The sequence below is a fragment of the Sturnira hondurensis genome, unplaced genomic scaffold, assembly GCF_014824575.4.
Source record: "Sturnira hondurensis isolate 20B ecotype Veracruz unplaced genomic scaffold, ASM1482457v3 Scaffold0010428, whole genome shotgun sequence".
Lineage (NCBI taxonomy): Eukaryota > Metazoa > Chordata > Mammalia > Chiroptera > Phyllostomidae > Sturnira > Sturnira hondurensis.
This window is the reverse complement of record NW_028083059.1, coordinates 6,868,618-6,887,321: the sequence shown is the minus strand read 5'-3', so window position 1 is coordinate 6,887,321 and position 18,704 is coordinate 6,868,618. Positions and strand designations below refer to the sequence as shown.

At 37.3% G+C, this 18,704-nt stretch overlaps 1 protein-coding gene across 2 annotated transcripts in view; it reads left to right on the top strand.

The window, feature by feature from the left end:
* The window catches only part of TOMM70 (translocase of outer mitochondrial membrane 70), a 40,043-nt gene that overhangs the window by 10,690 nt on the left and 10,649 nt on the right, over window positions 1–18,704 (top strand). For both annotated transcript variants that reach the window (XM_037058937.1, XM_037058936.1), the window contains exons 2-7: window positions 4,877–5,050; window positions 7,178–7,304; window positions 9,774–9,883; window positions 13,104–13,252; window positions 15,585–15,792; window positions 17,838–17,972. In XM_037058937.1, coding sequence (XP_036914832.1) covers window positions 4,877–5,050; window positions 7,178–7,304; window positions 9,774–9,883; window positions 13,104–13,252; window positions 15,585–15,792; window positions 17,838–17,972 — 903 coding nt within the window. The remainder of the gene's footprint in view (window positions 1–4,876; window positions 5,051–7,177; window positions 7,305–9,773; window positions 9,884–13,103; window positions 13,253–15,584; window positions 15,793–17,837; window positions 17,973–18,704) is intronic.

Below are 18,704 nucleotides of genomic sequence, written 5' to 3'. Positions count from 1 at the left end.
CAAACAAAAAACCCAGACATAGGCAATGGTGATTACCAGAGGAAAAGGGGAGTGGGGACAGGTGAAGAGGGTAAAGGGGATAAGTGGTGATGGAAGAAGACTTGACCCTTGTGGTGAACACACAGTAAAGATGATGTTATAGAATTGTACACCTGCCACCTATACAGTTTTATTTTTAAAATGTCACCTCAATAAATTCAGTAAAAAAGAAAAAATTGTGAAAGAAAAGAATTTTCAGAAGTAATTTTGACAATTAATGATTTGTGCTTCGTGCTTTAACTTCAGGATTCCCTATAAGATCTAACTCCAAATATGTGTTGGATTCCTTAAACAGAAGCACAGGGTCATATAGGTGACTCTGGTGGACATTCATTATCAAGATATGAAACTTACTGAAATCTTGGGTGGAAAAGCTAAGTTTTCTAGCTTAAGTAATACTTTGATTATTTGACATACTAAGCAAAAATGAGTATTTTTTTTGTAATTCACCTGTACTCTTACCAATATTCACTGTTTATTTTTTGAATATATTTTATTGATTATGCTATTATAGTTATCACATTTTTTCTCCCCTTTATTCCCCTCAGCTCTGTACTCCCCCTCTCACCAGCGTTCCCCCACCTTAGTTCATGTCCATGGGTCACACATATGAGTTCTTTGGCTTCTCTATTTCCCATACTATTCTTAACCTCCCCCTATTTTGTATCTACCATTTATGCTTCTTATTCCCTGTACCTTTTCCCCCATTCTCCCCACCTGCCTCCTTGCTGATAACCTTCCATGTGATCTCCATTTCTGTGATTCAGTTCTTGTTCTAGTAGTTTGCTTTGTTTGTATTTGTTCTTGTTCTTTTTTAGGTTCAGTTGTTGATAGATGTGAGTTTGTTGTCATTTTTACAGTTCATATTTTTGATCATCTTCTTTTTCTTAGATAAGACCCTTTAATATTTCAATAGTAAGGGCTTGGTGATGGTGAACTCCTTTAACTTGAACTTATTTGGAAAGCAGTTTGTCTCCCATACTAAATGATAGCTTTTTTTGCTGGATAGAGTACTAAGTTTAAATTTATAACCATATATTGCTCATGGAAATAACTTTTTCTTCTAGAAAGAGGTTAGAATTTTTGAGCCCACCAAAGCTACATGTAGGAGGTCAGAGTGGCAGGAGTGAAGCAGTGGAAGTTGAGAGTTCATGTGTGTGAACAGTGGGAGTGGCAGGTTACTGGAGGGTTTCGAGCAGGAGATGACAACTCAGCTTGCTTGTTAAAAGATCTTTCAGATCAATTAGAAACTGATTTTTTGGTAAGAAATGTAGAGGAAAGATGCATATTCACAGAAATTTAGTGTAAAATGTTAAAGAATGTTTAAACCTTATAAAGACTACCCAAACAAAAAGTGATTCCTCCTAAATGGAGGTAAATTGCTAATTGTAAGAGTCAGTTGCCTGGTTTTAGGTTGATTTATATAAAATCAAAGTCAAATCGATAAGTATCAATAAAAATTGATACTTTGCTCAATAAAAATAAGTATCCATATTTCTAAGCAAACTCTTGTGTGCCTGTCCAGATTCTTCTCTCTCTCAATTTGTCTGCCCTTGCTACCTGTCCTTGTGTTCAGTGTGATGTCATTTAGTCTTTAACTTCTAGGAGACTGAAAAGACTATTACTTGTCAAAATGAAACAAGGTCTCTGCCCAAGAATGTAACATTGTGTTTAATCTTCACATCTTTAGTAAAAATACTAAATAAATCTTCAGTGTGTTTATAGTCAAACATACCTCTCACATGCATTTAATATGCCACATTATTTTCTATGTAAATAGATCCTAGTGTTTTACGATGTGTGTTAGCCTAGCCGTGTTCTCAGTGACTTAGAAACATTGTAAACTTTTTGTAAGAAATTGAAACAGTGTTTTTCTTTTCTTTATATTTGATATAAAAAGTAATTGAGTTTCGGTATTTTGAAGTTTTATTAAGCATACAGGGTTCCTGATTGGTGTGTTCTTGGCAGATTATATCTTTTATCAATAAAACTGCTGTGCTTCTGAATGGTATTTTATTTGATACTTCCTTCTTTTTGTTAGTAGTTGCCTTCTGTAACTGCTTTACATTCTTTTTTGACTTGTCATTTTTCTTTAGGTCATGCCCTTGTAGGCAGCATGTATGTATTTTTTAATTTTAAATAGTTTGAGAATTTTTTAATAATGGAGATTTAACCTATTTATATGCATTGTTATTATTGACATATTACTGACACTTCCTGCTGTAAGTGCCCTGCTTTTTGTTTCTTCCTTTACCCTACTCCCTCCTGTTTTTTGTTGTATTGATCATCTGCCCCACCTTGGGGTTCATTGTTAATGCTAAGGAAGTTGTAGACTTCTGTTTCTGCTCTTGTATTCAACCATAAATGTTAATTTGGCCAGGTATACGATTTTAAGTTCAAGATAATCTTCAGACCTTTGAAGTTTTTACTTCATTGTTGCTTTTTGTACCTAATATTGGTGACAGTCTGACACCAGTTTGGTTCTAATGTAACTTCAGATAGGTAAATATTGAAACTTCTGGGTTTATACTCCATGTCATTTAACTTTTCCTCCAAACACACTTCCTATCCTTTGTTTTTATTGCATTATAGCAGACATTCTTGTCTCCTTAGTTATTCCCATTCTATAAACAGTTTATTCCTGTTATTCCCATTCTGACATACACTCCATGCATTGAGTTAATTGTCATAATACTTCTTAATTTTCAAGATGTCTAATTGGTGCTCTTTAGAAGGAGCCCTTTTGCCCTGGCTGTGTAGCTCAGTGGATTGAGTGCCGGCCTGTCAACCAAAGGGTCTCCAGTTTGATTCCCACCCGGGGCACGTGCCTGGGTTGTGGGCCAGGTCTCTGGTTGGGGGCCATGTGGGTGACAACCACACATTGATGTTTTTCTCCCTCTGTTTCTCCCTTCCCTTCTCTGTAAAAATAAATATTTTTTTAATTTTAAAAATAAAAGGAGCCCTTTTTTAAAATGACCTCATATTCCTCCGATGTTAAATTTTCTGTTTGCTTAGTTTATCCTTTCATAAATACTAGTTTTCTTTTGAGTTTGGTACCTCTCTTGTATGTTATTAATTTTCCTTTATCTTATCAATTCTTGACAGTATGGTCTCTTGGAAGACAAGCAAGGTATGCTTGTCATTTGTCCCTGGATGTAGGGGACCCTCACTGTTTCTGGCTGACACAGCCTTACTGCTGTCTAGCTTCTGCTTTTTTCAGTGGACTGGAAAAAATGTTGAGATTGCTTCAAATGCAGTTTCTGGCGATCACCCTCACAGTCGCCCTCCCTCCCCTAGTCCATAGATAGCTACATCAGAGATCCCCAGTTGTCTTCTATCATGGGTGTATTGTGCTGTGGATTTGTACTGTCAAAGTTTGTTGAAGATGATTAAAGCTGTTGACAAGTGGAAGATTTTATATTCATCTGTTAATTTATTTGTGTTTTATTTGGTTTCTTTCATCCTCCCATATCCTAGTTTTTAAATATGCATACTCCTTGTTGACACCAGCTAGTTGTTTAATAGTCTGATTGTCGACAGTGTCCTACAAATTCTTTGCATACTATACTTTCAAAAAATAAATATAACTGTAGTCAGACTAAAGGAGAAGGGAAACAAAAGGTAAATGGAGAACAGTGCAGTGAGGGAAAAGCAAGAGTAGGGGAGAAAAGAACAGAATAGAAGGGTCATTATCTTCTCTTTGTGGCTGACATGCCCTGGGCCCTAAGCAGCTTCACTTCACAGCCCCTGTGAGGTATTTGAGGGAGCAGCCACTTCTGCTTTTGCTTTGCCAGTGCTTGCCTTTTGGAGATGCATTGATTCTTCATAATCCCATTTGTTAAAGTAGGAGGATGTTGGCAAACAGTAGAGTTTTGGGTAGAAACACACCACAAAGCTCTTGGACCCAGTAGCAGGACCATGGACAACTTGATTTGTCTACAAAGATATTTCCCATGTGTTGATTGACATGTTCACAACTTTCCTTAATGGATATTAACTACCAACTCTTGTTTTGTACGTAAGAAGTGTGTAAGTTGAGTCTTCCAGGAATCAGACTCTGAAACAAAGATAGTGCAAGAAATCTGTTGATGAGCAAACAGTAAATTTAGGAGACGTGTAATGGAGCTGGCAAAGTGTTTCTAATGTCTGTCCAGCACTGTTGACAGTGTAACAGAAAAATAGCAGCATGCATGAACAAGTGATTTTCAGAATAAGAAAGCCAAATGGCCAATAAACGTGAAAAAGATTCAAATTAATTAATAGTAAAGAGAATGCTAATTAAAATAATATTGGAATGGTATATTGTGCCCCAGTTTTTCACCCTTGGCATGGTTGGCAGTAGAATCTGTTACTTCTTTGTGGGGGGGGCAGTCCTGTGCATTGCAGTGTTGGAGGCAGCCCTGTGTCTTACCCACCAGATACCAGTAGCCCTGCACCCCCGCCTCAGACGTGACAGTCAGAATGAGACATTTTCAGATGTGCTGTAGAAGGTAAAATAACCCCTGATTGAAAACCACTGTTTTGTACCCATTAGACTAGAACAATAAAAGGTAGCGATTGCACCTATTGCCGGCAGGAAAATGGTACATTAAAGCACTAAAGCCTTGTGGGCGGGGGAGTCAGAGTGTTTTTGAAATTAAAAATCTAGAAGTGGTTTGATTTAGCAATCTTATTACTGAGACTCTATCCCATGAAGAATTTATATGAAGCAACTTGCACTCTAAAGAACCATTCTACTCTTCTATTTGTCTTCCGTCATTTTGTCATTTAATCACTGGGATCTGTATCTATTCCTGAGTATTCATAAGTACTTAATAATTATTTCCTCTCGTTTCAGAACTCTCTTGATAGAGCCCAAGCAGCCAAGAACAAAGGCAACAAATATTTTAAAGCAGGGAAATACGAACAAGCCATTCAGTGCTATACAGAGGCTATCAGTTTGTGTCCTACAGAGAAGAACGTTGACCTTTCCACGTTTTATCAGAACAGAGCTGCTGCTTTTGAACAGTTGGTAGGTATCCTAGGTTGTTTTTTTTCTGTTCTTTTTGTTTCTAATGACATAACTTTTTTTATAACAAACTTTAGTTTTGCTTGTTACAAATGCAATTTGAAGTTATATATATCAGATTTTATCAAATTAGGTAATACAGAAAGCTAAAGTTTCTGGTGACCGTATTCTCCTTAATAGTATGAGGCTATTTTGTAAATTTCTTGTCTCCATATATGTAATGGTAGCAAAGGTAGAGGGTACAGGAACAGCAAAGATGCGTTCCTATTACGCATATTGTCTGCAGCATATTTTTTCAGTTGCTGCTGTATCTTGTACACCGTTCACAGCACATGTAGATCTGTTTCGTTCTTTTTAAAGGCTGCATGTGGTAGCTGTTGCATGGTTGTATAGTGGGAAACATCTCCCTGTTGTTGAACACTTGGATTGCTTCCTCTTGTCCCTATTGCATTCAGTGTTGCAGCAAATATTTTTGTAAGTATTTCTTGCATACTTTTGGGAGGATAAAATTCTAGAGATTGAAATATAAAGAGATAGCATCAATACCAATTTTCAACAATAACGGGAGCAGTGAGCATGCCTGATATTCAGTATTCTTGCTGACTGTGATTATCAGCCTTAATATTTTCCACTCTAGTAGGAGGAAAATACTGTCTCATTGTTTTTGTCTCCAATTTTGAGATGTTGCTGAAATTGGCCATCCTTTTCTGTTTATTGGTTCTCTGAATTTATTTGTTCAAACAAATTTTATTGACTGTGTCATACGTGGAAGGTTACTATGGTAGGAGCTGGGTCTATAGAAGCAAACAATTAGGCATAGAACTTAAGGGTAGGTAAACAATGAACTACTAACTGATATTTTGATAAATGCTTTGAAAGGCATATGATTCTGTAATAGAGGAATGACCGGAGATGGGTTGGTGCGTAAAATTGTGGGGAAGAGTATTACCAGTACAAGAAATGGTATGTGTAAATGCTCTGAGGCAGGAAAGAGTTTGGTGTGATTAATGAAGTATAAAGGATTCTGGAGTATAAAGAGATGAAATTGAGAGAAATAGCAGAGGCTGGATCAGGCAAAGCCTTGCAGTGAAGAGTTTGGATTTGATCCTGAGTGCAATGGGAACTATTTAAGTGTTTTAACTAAGGCAGAAGCATCATCTACTGCCTTTGTTGTAATGTCAAGACTGTATTAGAGAGAGGTGAGAGTGGAGGCAGGGAAACTAAGTAAGGATGTAGTAACTTAGGTGAGATGTGAAGGAAAGCTAACAACCAACAGCACTGGATGTGAAGGGCAAAAGGAAGCAGGAATTTTAATGGTAGTGGGGTGGGGAAGGAATGAGACAGCTAAGTAGACAGTTGACTTGAGAAATGTCTCTATTTTAGGAGAGTGGTTTGGGCCAATGTGATAAATTTGGGAATCATCTAATTTTAGATGTTATGTAATGCCAGGACAATAGATGTGATCATTTAGGGAGAGAGATGGGGCCTTGAGGATTCCAGCTTGTAGACATCAGGTGGAGAGGGAGAATTCAATGAAGGTGCAGCAAGTGAGGTCGGTAGAAATCAGATGGAGTGGCAACTCTTTCGAGGATTGGCAATAAAGGAGCTGAGGAATGAGGTAATAACCTCAGGGATTTATGGAATCAACAGCGGGTTTTTAAAAGATGGAAAATACTAGAGCAAGGGTTTTTATGCTCAAGAGAATGATTCGGTATTGAAGCAGAGTGATGGAGAGGCAGAAGGGCTAACAGTGAAATCCTCGAAGAGCAAAGAATGTGGATCCATAAGCAGAGGATTGGGGATCTCATGAAGAAGGGCACTTCCTCAGTTCTAACAGGAAGGAAGGAGGAGATGATAGGAGCACATAGATGCAGGCAGGCTGTAGATTTGGTGGTAGAAAGATGGCCCAAGCATCTTTTCCTGTTTTGAGAAATGAGGGTGCGGGTATTTATATGAGCTATTTAATGTATTGTGGATATTAATTCTTTTCTATACATAATAGTATGTCTAGAAAAAAAATTTTTGTATTGTGGGACTCTTAACACTCAGCCTGTTAAGTTTGGAAAACTGATTTCTGTTGAATAGTGCTTCCTTTAGTGTGACTTTTTTTTTTAATACTTTCAATTGCAGCAAAAATGGAAAGAGGTGGCACAAGATTGCACAAAGGCCGTTGAACTTAATCCCAAATATGTGAAAGCACTCTTTAGACGCGCAAAAGCCCACGAGAAGCTAGACAATAAGAAGGAATGTTTAGAAGGTGAGGGTATTTTTGTGTTTCCTTATGAAAATTACTAACGGCTTTGTAGTTGCTGGCAAATTTATATGAAACTCTGCCTGAGAATAGAGAAATCAGTTTTATTAAAACTTCAACTCTTGCCCTGGCTGGTGTGGCTCAGTGGATTGAGTGCCAGCCTGAGAACCAAAGGGTCGCCGGTTTGATTCCCAGTCAGGGCACACGCCTGGGTTGCAGGCCAGGTCCCCAGTGTGGGGGTGAGAGGGGCATGTGAGGGGCAACCACACACTGATGTTTCTCTCCCTCTCTTTCTCCTTCCCTTCTCCTCTCTAAAAATAAACAGAATCTTTTCAAAAAACATTAAAAAAAACCCAGTTCAACTCTTTCCTAATTGAGACTTAGTTTTCTGGTTTAAATCAGTGTGGCTGATACTAGAGTATTACCTCTGTTCTCAACTATGTAATTAATTTAAGAGTTACCCTGGCCTGTGTGACTTGGTTGGAGCATTGTCCTGTAACCAGAGGTTGTGGGTTCAATTCCCACTCAGGGCACTTGCCTGGCTTGCAGGTTTCATAACCAGTCCTACAGCGTACAGTCCCTGGTCCCATGTTGTACTGTTGTGCAGGTAGCAACCAGTTAATGTTTCTCGAATATCAGTGTTTCTCTCTCCCTTCTTCTCTCTCTGAAAGCAGTTAAAAAAATGAGGATAAAAAATAAATGAATATTAAGATTTGGAGTTTACCCACTGTATACTTTAAATTTGTCAACTAATGAACATCAGTGTAATTCCATGAATATGAAGTCAGGAAAGAGGTTTTAGTAAGTAATAAGTGTTCCCAAGATTCTACATGTTTTCAGTTAATATCTAGTGTAAATGTGAAATAAGAATGCAGACCACTAGGTTTTTTAAAGTATTGTACATTCTTCTGGGTGACATGGAGGTAAATGAAAGTGTAATTTCTACAATCTAAAAGTGTTTTTCACTACACATTTAAATCTTACATGATGAAAACCATGAAAAACCAGAAGATGTAGGTGATTATTTTTAATAACATCATTATTTAAAAGAAAAATACTCTTTTATTTATAAAAGTTGAGGGTACCAAGTGCTTTAGAGAACATTTTGGAAAAATTTGAGGTTTTATGGTGTCACAAACTGTGGTAGTGGGTGGAGTATGGAAGTGGATAGTTGCTTTGGAAAAGAGAATTCTGAGTTTGAGTGAGATACCAAAGTTACTAACGTAATTTGTAGAGAGGAAGTTACATAGATTTACATAGTGACGTAGTTAATAGGAGGAGGGGGAGGAGAGAAACACACTGATAAGGCACTAGCCAGGCTGTCGGGGAGCATAGCAGCAGAGAGGACTCGTTTGGAGGAGCAAGGGTCTGGAATTGTGAGAAACCGAGTTTAGAGAAAGTGAACAGCCATTGTTTTAGTACTTGCAATGAAAGGTTGAGATGCTAAGGAACCACTGGTGTTTTAAATTTTAAACCACTGCTTCTTGAGGCATGGCATAACCAGATAAAAATGGTGTTTTGAAGCACATTGAATTGAGAGCCCTGGCAAGATGACTCCGGAAACAAGGACTAACCCTGAGGCCTATAAAAAAAAGACCAGATGTGAGAAAGCCTCCTTATGCTGATTTAGCCTTTAGTTACTGGCCCAAAGAGAACATTCCTGGATTCCTTGTTTTATTTGCTATGTAAAATATTAGTGCTGTGAGAAATTAGTGTGCTGTAATACATCACAAGGCAGGTATTACATTCCCTTTGACTTCCCAGGTGAGGAAAGTAAGTTCCGTAGAAGTAGAGTGACTCTCCAAGCTTTGAGTTTGGTCATAGAGTATTAGGTTGGCGGAAAAGTCCATTACATTCTTTTTGTACGATGGCTCTAGTAGGGCTTAGTTGTCTTTAACTTCATTCAAAATGATTTTTCAAAATTGTGAATTTTTTGTAACTATTCTAAATTGAAGATGGAAGAAGATATGCAATATTTTTGGCATACTATGCTTTATTATTTCATGAAAGGTAAAAACACAACTGAAACACGAAAAAAGATTTGCGCAGTGTGTGGAGAAGGTGCTGTGACTGATCGAACATGTCAAAAGTGGTTTCGAAGTTTCTTGGTACTATTGACATTTCCCCAAATAATTTTTGCTGTGGGGCTGTCTTATGCATTGGAAGATGTTTAGCAGCACCCCTGGCCTCTACCCACGAGAAGCCAGTAACGGGAGGTAGCCGCTGACATACTCAAAATATTCAAATCTGTAGTTATTGGTGAAAATGAAAAATGTATCTTATTTTACAGAAAAAATGTACTGGACATTTTGGCCAACCCAATATATAAAACTAAAGTGTTAAGAATCAATTTATTGGAAATGAAATCGATAGCCATATAAGGTTATGAATTTAGTTTGGCTTTCTATTGCTAACACTGTGTCTATTTGACGCTGCCAGTCAGCTACCTAACTCTTGTTTTTCTATTATTTCTAGATGTCACTGCTGTGTGTATATTGGAAGGGTTCCAAAATCAACAAAGCATGCTGTTAGCTGATAAAGTTCTTAAACTTCTTGGAAAAGAGAAAGCCAAAGAAAAATATAAGGTAAATTAATCTGAGTTAACTATAAGTTAGTAATGATAAATTATAAGTTGGTTCATAGAGGGACAGTGCATATTGTGAGTGGACAGTTCGAAATTATTTTGCTTCAATTTGGGCACCAGTGTGATGATAACAACTGCAGTTATATCCTAGTTATATTTATTTTTCCTTTAAACTTGGGCTTTTGTGGCTCCTTTTTTAATAAGAAGGAAGGCCATGTTCAGTATTTTACCTGGAGAACATTTAAAGAATACATCTATGTTAGGAGTTGCAAAACAATGGCCTACAGGCCAGAGCCAGTCTGCCACCTGTTTTTACAAATAATGTTTTATTGGAACTCAGCCACCCACACATTATTTTTGGCTGCTTTTAAGCTACAACAGCAGAGTCCGGTGGTTGTGACCGAGGCTGTCACAAGTATATTTACTCTCTGGCCTTTTATAGAAAGTCTTTGCCAGTTCCTGTTCTGTATCATTAAAATTTTAAAAGTTGCACTGTATGAATGGGTATTAGTTTTAAGCAGTTCGTGGTTTAATTCAGGAAACATTTTATTTTTTCACAAAGCTCCATGTGGGCATTTTAGAAGGGTGGGTACAAAGATATGGTCCTTGCCCTCACAGAGCCACAGGTAAGTAAGGGAGACCAGAAGGAGCATTAAAGGCGTGGCATGGTGAAGTGTCATGGAAAGACATGAGAGGGGTGCTGTGGGGATACCGCAGTCATCACTAAATATCACGAGGTTTTCTGCTAACTGTCAGGCTTTAACAATTGTTCCTTTTTTGCTTTAATAATAACTTGCCTTTAAATTAATTTTAACCAGCTTTTCTATTTTTAACAACATTTTCAAATATTAACTGAGTTAGCCCTGGCTGGTGTAGCTCAATGGATTGAGCACGGGCCTGTGAAGCAAAGGGTTGCTGGTTCGATTCCCAGTCAGGGCACATGCCTGGGTTGCAGGCCAGGTCTCCAGTTGGGGGCACATGAGAGGCAACCACACATTGATGTTTCTCTTCTACTCTTTCTCCTTCCTTTCCCCTCTCTCTAAAAATAAATAAATAAATAATAATAAAAAAATATTAACTGAGTTAAACAGTTAAAGCAGGTTTCTTCACTGCAGGACTTCCACATTCTAGGATGGATTGTGAGTCTCTAGGAGGAAGACAGTTACAGTGGTTCTCAGCCTCTGAACTTAGGATCCTTTCTCCTTGAGCATTTCACAGAACCATTGTTCCTCAAAACACTGTAGAGTACCTTGCTAGCATCTCACACATTGAACCCTGATGGAACCCAGTTTCCATGTATTTGCTTATATAATGTGATTTTTGAAGAATTGTACTGGTTGAATTGCAGGTTGGTAAGAAAATATAAGTTAATCTTCATTTACATAGTTCCAAATCGGTCTCCACGTGTATTTTCTAATCTTTCTAATCTGTTTGTATGCCACTTTGTAAACCACAAAATACTTTTTATATTACCGTTTTGATTTTTACAACAACCCTGTAAGATAAGATAAGATAAATAAGGCGTATTTTCATTGTCATTTTAGAGATGAGAAAACTGAAAATGACATGTGCAAGGTCCCATAGCTAGTAAGCTGCAGGGCTAGAATTTTTATCTTGTTCCTTTGGTACTTATGTCCATTACTTGTAACATTATTTTCATTTTAAATTTGTGACTCTGGCCAAGGCAGGGAGGCGATGATAGCTTCATTTCTAAGCTGAAGTAGAAAACTAAAAGACTATTTACTCATCCTCCAGTAAGCAGTATTTAAATTCTTTTTATTAAAAATGTTTTATTTAACCTGTCCCCTAACATGCTAAATGATTACCACTATATATTCCTACTCGAAGTCTTTAGTGACACAGTGGAGTTAGGCATATTTGTCTCTTGGTGGGTCACCATTTGACTTAAAATATTTACTGGTGTGACCCTAAGTGAAGACACACTGGATCTCCCACAGAGAGCGCACAGGTATAGGTTTTCTTTTGATTTCCTGTTCAGTTTCCTTCTTTCGCAGTCTCATCTATCCAAGATTATTAGATCATTTACTTACATAGCCAGATTCCTTTTTTCCCCTCCTTCAAATACAGATATTAAATCTACCAAGCTAAGAGAAATGCTATCTGATATTGATTTTAAAATACCATATTTTCATTAAAATTTTTTGGTTGGATTTTGTAAATAAAGGATCCAATGTATTTTATGAATCTTTTGGCTATTAGAAAAGAGAGAAGTAAGTACGTGGTCAGTCAGTGGCCTGTGTCTAAGTGTTCTTGTTGTTTGCTTACTCCCTTTACCTTTCTCTCACAGCTCTCCATCTCGCCTCCACTCGAACAGCTGTCAGTCTGTTCTCTTTTGAGTCTTTGAGCTTGTTTGTGTTTTATTAGCTTATTTCGTTCATTAGATTTCACATGCGAGTGAAATCATATGGCAGTTGTCTTTCTCTGACTGGCCTATTTCACTTAGCATAATGCTCTCCAAGAAACAGATTGCCTTTAATTTGTGTCTCCCAATTTTTTCAACATGGTTGGCCACCTTCTAAGGGGGAGGATACTATGCATAATTGTACCAGAGTGTTAAAATTGTAGTTAACTGATACTAACTCTCTTACTTTAAAACTTTAGCATCATAATTGTACTATAAGGAGAAACAAAATACTCCTGTAACTGTGAGTGTGGTTGCTATGCCAAAAAGTAATACTTCAAATAGGCAATGTGATTTTGTTAGACTTTCAGTGGCACTCGCTGTAATGGAGATCTTCGGGTACGGCACCGCTGTGGGGCCGATGGAAGCCCATGCGGTGTGCACTTAACATTCCCGACGTTTCAGCGCCTGTGTGAAACGTGGCCTTGAGTGGTAAATTGAGTGTTAGTCCTAGGACAGGGACCAGGAGAAGGAGATAATTTTGAGTCAGCAGTTGTTTGCCTCCTGTGTTCCGTGTTTCACCTTCTTTTCCTTTTCCTTTTAGTAAGTGGTTCTAGGAGTTCTTGGTATTTTACATCTTTGGAGAGGGGACAGTCTCTCACTTAAAACCTTCTTCCAGCTGCTGGGACTGACAGTTTTACCTTCCACTGCCCTGTGGTATGAAGCCTAATATTCCTCAGTTATTTAAAAAAGAGATTCCAGTTTTTACAAGTAATTGTCAGAGCTCTACAAATGTATCTGCTGCTTTTTCAGTTTGTGTTTTCTCATTTTGATGTATTTAAACATGATTAAATTTCAGAATCGTGAACCTCTGATGCCGTCCCCACAGTTTATCAAATCTTACTTCAGTTCTTTCACTGATGATATAATTTCTCAACCCATGCTGAAAGGAGAGAAGTCGGACGAAGATAAAGACAAGGAAGGAGAGGCTTTAGAAGTGAAAGAAAAGTAAGTCAAGTATAGTATCTACTTACCGTCACGGGGGGAATTTTGGGTTGCATTTTGTTTGTTTGTTTGGTTGGTTGGTTGGTTGGTTTTGCTGGCATAGTGCCAACATGGGGCTCTAAATCATCTAAAGAATCTACATAAATTTAATCCAATAAAAATTATATATAACAATAGCATTACTATAATGAAAATACTTGTCAGATACGTCTGTTACACCCCGAGAGTTACTTACCTGGTGGCTTAAGGTTTTACTGCCAGGAGTTTGCCCTGCTCTTTGGGTTCTGCATGATAGTCCCAAGAGGATTTCCAGTTGGTCAAGTGATTTGCTGTATTTGAATAGAGGCAATAATTTGAGAATTATTATGTCATTGAATATCCAAATGTTTTAGTAGAGGGAAGTTTATAATTTATAAACTGTGAGATGTTTAGGAGTGCCCCAAAGTGACTTTCTTCAAGACTTTTTTCTGCTCACCTAGGAAAATGCCATTCTTTGGGCTTCTTGTGTTTGCTTTTGCAGAGAACAGTAATAGGGTGCCATGTTTACAACCGGAGATCAGTGATATAAGTGGTCTGCACGCTTAACTCCCAGGCATACCCTGTTTAACTCATTTATACTCATTTATATTTATCAGTCCTGTGTTTGCTGTTAAGGCTAGCTGTCTTATGTAGGAGAAGCTATATTATTATTATCAAAATGACATTTTAAAATGAGTTTGGAAGAAAAGGGAATGTTATTTGTATAGCAAAGCATAGTTATGCATCTATGGCATATTAGGTTTAAAGAAACAGATTTTTTTTTCTAATTTTATTGTTAATATTTTTAGTGTCTCTTAACCGGTTTTTGGTTTTTTGTTTTTCTTGAATTTATTGGGGTGACATCAGTTAATAAAATTATATAGGTTTCAGTTCAGTCGTACAGATGATGTACAGCTCTGTAATGTATCATCTGTATACTGTAGAGTGTTCACCACCCCAAGTCAAGTCCCCTTCTATCACCACTTACGCCCCCTTTACCCTCTTTTACTGCCTTACACCCCCTTCCCTCTGGTCATCACTGTGCTGTCGTCTGTGTCTAAGTGTTCCTGTTGTTTGCTTGCTCCCTTCACCTTCTCTCGCAGCCTCCGATTCGCCTCCACTCTGACAGCTGTCAGTCTGTTCTCTTTTGAGTCTGTTTGTATCTTATTAGTTTATTTTGTTCATTAGATTCCACATGTGAGTGAAATCATGTGATACTTGTCTTTCTCTGACTGGCCTATTTCACTTAGCATAATGCTCTCCAGGAAACAGATTGCCTTTAATTTGTGTCTCCCAATTTTTTTCAACATGGTTGGCCACCTTTTAAGGGGGAGGATACTACGCGTAGGTTCTCAGTAAGTAGGAACCATTATTATTTTCATTATGATTTAATAACTCCATTTTCTTAGCCTGGTGACCTGAGGAACAAAACTAGAGTATAGGGAGTATTAGAGTGTAATTGTAGGAAAGATTAGCTCAGAATGTATAAGATTTTGACCAACAACTTTAAGTCATTTGCCAGTTTTCTCTATTCAGAGTATGTAACAAATGAAATGAGAAAATGAATTTTAATTTATAGTACCTTACATCCTTAAGGCCCCATTAAAGTTTAGTATAAATTCCTCTTCAGTTGAAAGAAGTCCCTTCTTGAAGTGTCCTCGATTGTAGTCATCAGCCTGGAAGGAGAACGATGGTGTGGTCACTGCAGTTTAAGAAGTAGGGGAGGGTATTTTTTAATGGAAGTATCTACTTTTAAATTCACTTCTTTAATATTTCTACCCATTCCTCCCAGGCCTGTTCTTACAGGTGAAACAGCACACCTGGATGTGAGCCCTTCCGATACTTCTCTGCCTCTGGTCTTGTTGATCTTTCTAATGTACAGCTTGGGTCACACCTCTTCCCTTAGCTGCTGTGGCCTGAACCCACTTGGTTATTTCCTATTTCTCTATCCTTTTTGTTAGTCATGAAATAACTGTTAGTGCCATCAACCTGCTGCAGATACGAAGGTGAATAAGACTTGCCTTGTCACAACTCAGTCTGTCATTAGCTTCTTTTTACGTATTTAAATGCCAAGGCCTGCTCAGTAACCCTAGGTTTCTGCCACTGACCCTGCTGTTGCCTTTTTGAAAACTGCACGGCATCAGGAAAATCCCAGCCTGCATCAAAACCCCCGTTACCCACCTGCCCAGCCACACTGGCTGACTCTCTAGTTACGGGGAAATGGACATTTGCTTAACCCGGGTATAGTAAATGTGGCAGGTTTCAGTATTTGATTCTCTCTTAGTAAATAATTTCCTACATTTGTTTTTATTTTCAGTTCTGGATATTTAAAGGCCAAACAGTACATGGAAGAAGAAAACTATGATAAGATCATAAGTGAATGCTCCAAGGAAATAGATGCTCAAGGCAAATACATGGCAGAGGCGTTATTACTACGAGCGACCTTCTACCTGCTTATTGGCAATGCCAACGCCGCTAAACCAGATTTAGATAAGGTCATCAGTCTGAAAGAAGCTAATGTGAAGGTACGTTAAAAAATGTGTTTGTGTGTGAAAAAATTAATAAAAATGAGGCTTTTAGATAATGTTTTGCCAATTTTTTTTTTTTTGCATTTCAATTGCCATTCTCCAACAGGCTATTTTTGGAAGGAACTGCACACCTAATGATGGTTGAGTTGGTGTGGTGAGGCTGCCGTAGGAGGATCAGTGATGTGTACTTTTAGCTAGCTGTAGCTTCCCGTGTAGCGCTGCTTACGGCGACAGACTATGGGTTGGGTAAAGTTCTAGATAATCCTCTCACATGCAGTATGTAGAACAAGGTTATAAAATGCATTTAATAAAAATAAGCACATTTAATAATACATTCTGAAGGATTTTAGGATGATGCCAGTAATTTTTTATGTTTAACATGAAGAAAAAAAACAAGTTCGAAAAATAAAACAGATAAGGGAACATACCCAGTTTTTGTGGTTGTGTCATTGGAACAGCTTTTCATCTTCCAGGTCGTCTTACGTGTTTACGGTTTCATCGTTAAGATTGGGAGGTCTGTTGAATTACGTAAGCTTTCTATTCAGAGTTAATGTGACAGAACTTAGCCAGCAAATAACTCCATTTCTTACCAGTTTGTTAATTCTGGGACTGTTTCCTTATTGAATTAACTAATAAATTCTGATTTCTTTCACCTCCAAATGAATCACTGATATTTTTTGTGGAATATAAAAATTGGTATCCAGGCCTAAGTGTTTGTTAACAAGTATCTAAAATTCTTGTAAGAAAAAGGTAATTACAACTAAGTATTTGTTAGAGTTCTTTTTAAAATGAGATTTGAATATTAAAGATATCCTAGTAATAATTGAATTTTATTTCCTGCTGATGTTCCTAGTGATTACAAATATGTTCTGTTAGGTGTTTTTGTTATAATTTTGGAGGATTCTTGTTTGTTTCATTCCGAAAGACATTTATATGTCATTTTATCTTGCAAAGAGGTTTTGGAGGAGAAGGCTATATCTTCTTGCTTTATAATCATGACTTTTTTGATTCAATGGAAAGTAGTAATGATGTCTGTCACGTGCCATGTACAGAAGTTAACTCAGATGGATCAAAGACCCAAATGTGAGAGCCAAAACTGTAAAACTCCAAGAAGAAAACAAAGAAGGAAATCTTCTTTGCTCAGGCAGCAGCAAAGAAAAGACTTCATCAAAATTTTAAGCTTTTTTGATGGAAAAGATGCCATCAAGAAATAGAAAACACATTGCACAGAATGGGAGCAAATATAAGTCACTTATTAGAATAGGGGCTTGCATCCAGAATACATAAAGAACGCTTCTTAAAAAATAACTCAATTTTAAAACAGGTTATGGATCTGAATATACATTTTCTCTAATATGTAAAAATGGCTAATAAGGAAGTGAAAAGGTACTCAGCATCATTAACTGTTAGGGAAATTCAGATGAAAATCACAATGAGATATCCCTTTATACCCACTAGAGTGGCTGTAGTCAGAAAGGTGGACAGTTAATAGTGTTGGCCAAGGTGTAGAGAAATGGATCTTTCATACATTGCCAGCAAGAATGTAAAATGCTAAAAATTCTTTTGGTTATTAGTTTGGGAGTTCATCGAAAAGATAAGCAGAGTTACTGTATGACCAGCAATTCCTCTCCTAGACAAGTACTCAGCCATGAAAAATAATGAAATACTGATACATACTACAATACAAATGAACCTTGAAAATGTTATACTATGTGAAAGAAGCCAGACACAAAAGACTGTTCAGTTTTTGTGAAATGTCTAGAATATACAAATTCGTAGAAGTAGAAAGTAGATTGACAGATTAGAGGGAAAATGAGGAGTAGTTGCTAATGTGTATAAGGTTTCTCTTGGGGATGATGAAGATGTTCTGGAGTTATATAGTGGATAGTTTTACAACCCTATGAATATACTAAAAATGACTAACTAAATGAATGACCTTTATAGTATGTGAGTTATATCTCAGTACAGCTGTTAGTTTTAAAGAAACTAAATTGGAATAAAAAGTAGTAATGACGAACCTTTTCTTTTTTTTGTACATGTAGCTTCGAGCAAATGCACTCATCAAAAGAGGTAGCATGTACATGCAACAGCAGCAGCCGTTGTTGTCCACCCAGGATTTTAACGTGGCTGCTGACATCGATCCTCAGAATGCAGATGTGTACCATCACCGAGGGCAGGTAACTTTTCTCACCAAGAGTGCTGGACTGGGACTGAGGGATTTGGTACCCCATTTGGGAAGGTCTTAAAGTTATATCACTTCTGAGATAGCTCTGAACAAACTATCACATTGGTTTACGGTTTGTTTTGGCATTTATTTAGTCCCCTCTTGAACATTTGTTCTTATAAGTTCAGTATTTACTTAATAAAAAGAAGAAAAGGAAGGCTACAAATGTTGGCTTGACAGTTCAAGTTTGTTTTTCGGGTCCTTCTGTTCACAGGTTTTCAATGAGTAGAACTTTGAAACATTTAATGAGCATTTTTAGTTAATGCTAGAATCAACACAGTGATTTTTGTGGGCTTCTTGCTGTAAAGAGGCCTGGACTATCCAAACAGTGCACAAAAAATGTTTTCAGCATGGAGTTTTACAATCTGCATATTTGTTTTTTAATAAAATAATACATAATGAAGAAAACAATTTGTAATTTTAGCCTAGCCTAGGGAAAACATGGCTTTATAATCTGCTTGTTTAACATGACTTGTTGGGATGAATGGGCTAGCCACATAATAACGGGAAAGGGAATGTTCTTCCAAGTGAAGAATTTTGCCTAATATTTCTGTCTGAAAGGTTTGAAAAAGTACTGACATTCTTAAAGTTCTTGACATTTTGATCCTTACTGTTAGTTTTAAAGATTTATTTGAAAGGTAATTATCTGATATCTGATTTGCTTTGAAATTTGGAAATATAGAAA